Source organism: Sinocyclocheilus rhinocerous, unplaced genomic scaffold (assembly GCF_001515625.1).
Source record: "Sinocyclocheilus rhinocerous isolate Xijiao unplaced genomic scaffold, SAMN03320098_v1.1 scaffold3477, whole genome shotgun sequence".
Lineage (NCBI taxonomy): Eukaryota > Metazoa > Chordata > Actinopteri > Cypriniformes > Cyprinidae > Sinocyclocheilus > Sinocyclocheilus rhinocerous.
The window spans coordinates 419,220-421,061 of NW_015667279.1; the positions used below are offsets into that span (position 1 = coordinate 419,220).

Below are 1,842 nucleotides of genomic sequence, written 5' to 3' on the forward strand. Positions count from 1 at the left end.
GTCCAAATGAAGTCCTTAGCAATGCATATTACTAATCAAAAATTACGTTTTAATATATTTATGGTAGGAAATTTATAAAATATCTTCATGGAACATATTTACTTAATAACCTAATGATTTTTGGCATATAAAAAAATCGATAATTTTGACCCATACAATGTATTGTTGGCTATTGCTACAAATATACTCGTGCAACTTAAGACTGATTTTGTGGTCCAGGGTCACAAATAAATGTAAAAAATCTCTCAGATTGACCATATGTTGTGCATCCCCATTTAAATATTGATAAGATGTTTAATTACCGTATGTATCTTTCAGTTTAAACAGTTATTATATACATTATTTTATTTTATTTTTTCAGAGCCTGCCCTTCACAAAAATAGCTCACAGCATCACAGCACAAGACCATCAGCCCACCCCTGATAGCTGCATATTGAGTATGGTAGTAGGCCAACTAAAAGTAAGTATTTTCTAAATTTAATTTTGACCTCTGACAGTTATGCTATTACAGCAGCGCTTGAGGTGAACACTTTAGACAAATATGTATGTGATAAGGTCTAGGAGGGCATTCTCCTCATTTGAAATGCATAACATCACCTTAATCCCAGTGGTGTTTAAATCGAGAGCGGCCGTGGACAGTTTAAGCCTCTCTTGATTGCCCTCTCGCTCCACCTTACATGACATAGTACTGCATAGTCCAAGATTTCATAAGCATTTCAGAGCTGTAGTGTATGTGTGTTTGTCTATCAGGCAGATGATGACCAGGTGCTGGGCTTCCACCAGACCTTTCTGTTGAAAAGTATCAACACTGCCTGGGTTTGCACCAACGAAGTCTTCAGGCTTGCCCTGCACAACCTTTGAGCTTAAAGGCTCTCGGTGGTCACATGGCCTTTCCTCCTTCTCTTAATGTCTGTAAGGACCAGTGTCCGCTTGGGTTCACGCACACCGTACGGGCCTCTCTACTAACGGCTTTAAGCTGTGTTCAGATCGAGCGTCTGTGCGGATTTAGTATGTTGAGAATGCTATGACATTGAATATGTTCATGCAGGTTTGCCTGGTGAATATAAACACATAAACATGCAATAAATATAAACAACATATTATTCAATGCATTTTATTTTTAGATTAATATATCAAGTTGCTCAAGCAAGTGGCAAAACATTTAAACACAGTCTATAGCTTAGTTTACTTGCATTCAAAGGTAGTAGGCTATCACAAACATTTTGAATTAAAACCTACCACTGACAGTCAACTCTTGTGCCTTTTCTTTTGCATTTAAATCTTTATAACAAGCAATCCTGCTGGCCATAAAGAACTTTGTTTTTTGTTTTACCTCCATGAGTGCCATTTATTATGTTGCCTTGTTTATCTAAAAGTGCACTTGTCCTGGCTTTAAACTTAACTAAAAAGCAATGTGTTGACTGAAACACAGTAGATTTAATTATATGCATTTATGGTGTAATTATACATTTTAGTGTCAATCCATGTTCATTTTTTACCACGAACAATGCGCTGTCACTTTAATTCAGTGCATGCAGCAGAGCAAAAATAGACTGATACAGAAACAATCGCTGCAATGCTGCATACGCACCACTCCTGGAACACATTGCCAGACAGCATCCATGTGCAGTGTTAATGCTCTAACCCAGTGGGTCCCAACCCTGGTCCTGGAGGCACCCCAACACTGCACATTTTGCATGTCTCCTTTCTCTGACACACCAATTTCAGGTCTTGGAGTCTCTACTAATGAGCTGATGACCTGAATCAGGTGTGTTTGATTAAGGAGACATGCAAAACGTGCAGTGTTGGGGTGCCTCCAGGACCAGGGTTGGGAACCACTGC

General features: G+C 38.8%; 1 protein-coding gene across 2 annotated transcripts in view; it reads left to right on the top strand.

Moving 5' to 3' along the window:
- Positions 1-1,842, top strand: part of nutf2 (nuclear transport factor 2) — a 10,867-nt gene that overhangs the window by 4,802 nt on the left and 4,223 nt on the right. Inside the window, exons 4-5 of one of the 2 annotated variants that reach the window (XM_016545235.1) lie at positions 362-460; positions 751-876. In XM_016545235.1, the coding sequence (XP_016400721.1) occupies positions 362-460; positions 751-861 (210 nt within the window). In that variant the 3' untranslated portion in view covers positions 862-876. Of the gene's footprint in view, positions 1-361; positions 461-750; positions 877-1,842 lie in introns of those variants that run through there. The other variant, XM_016545234.1, reaches the window with a different exon arrangement.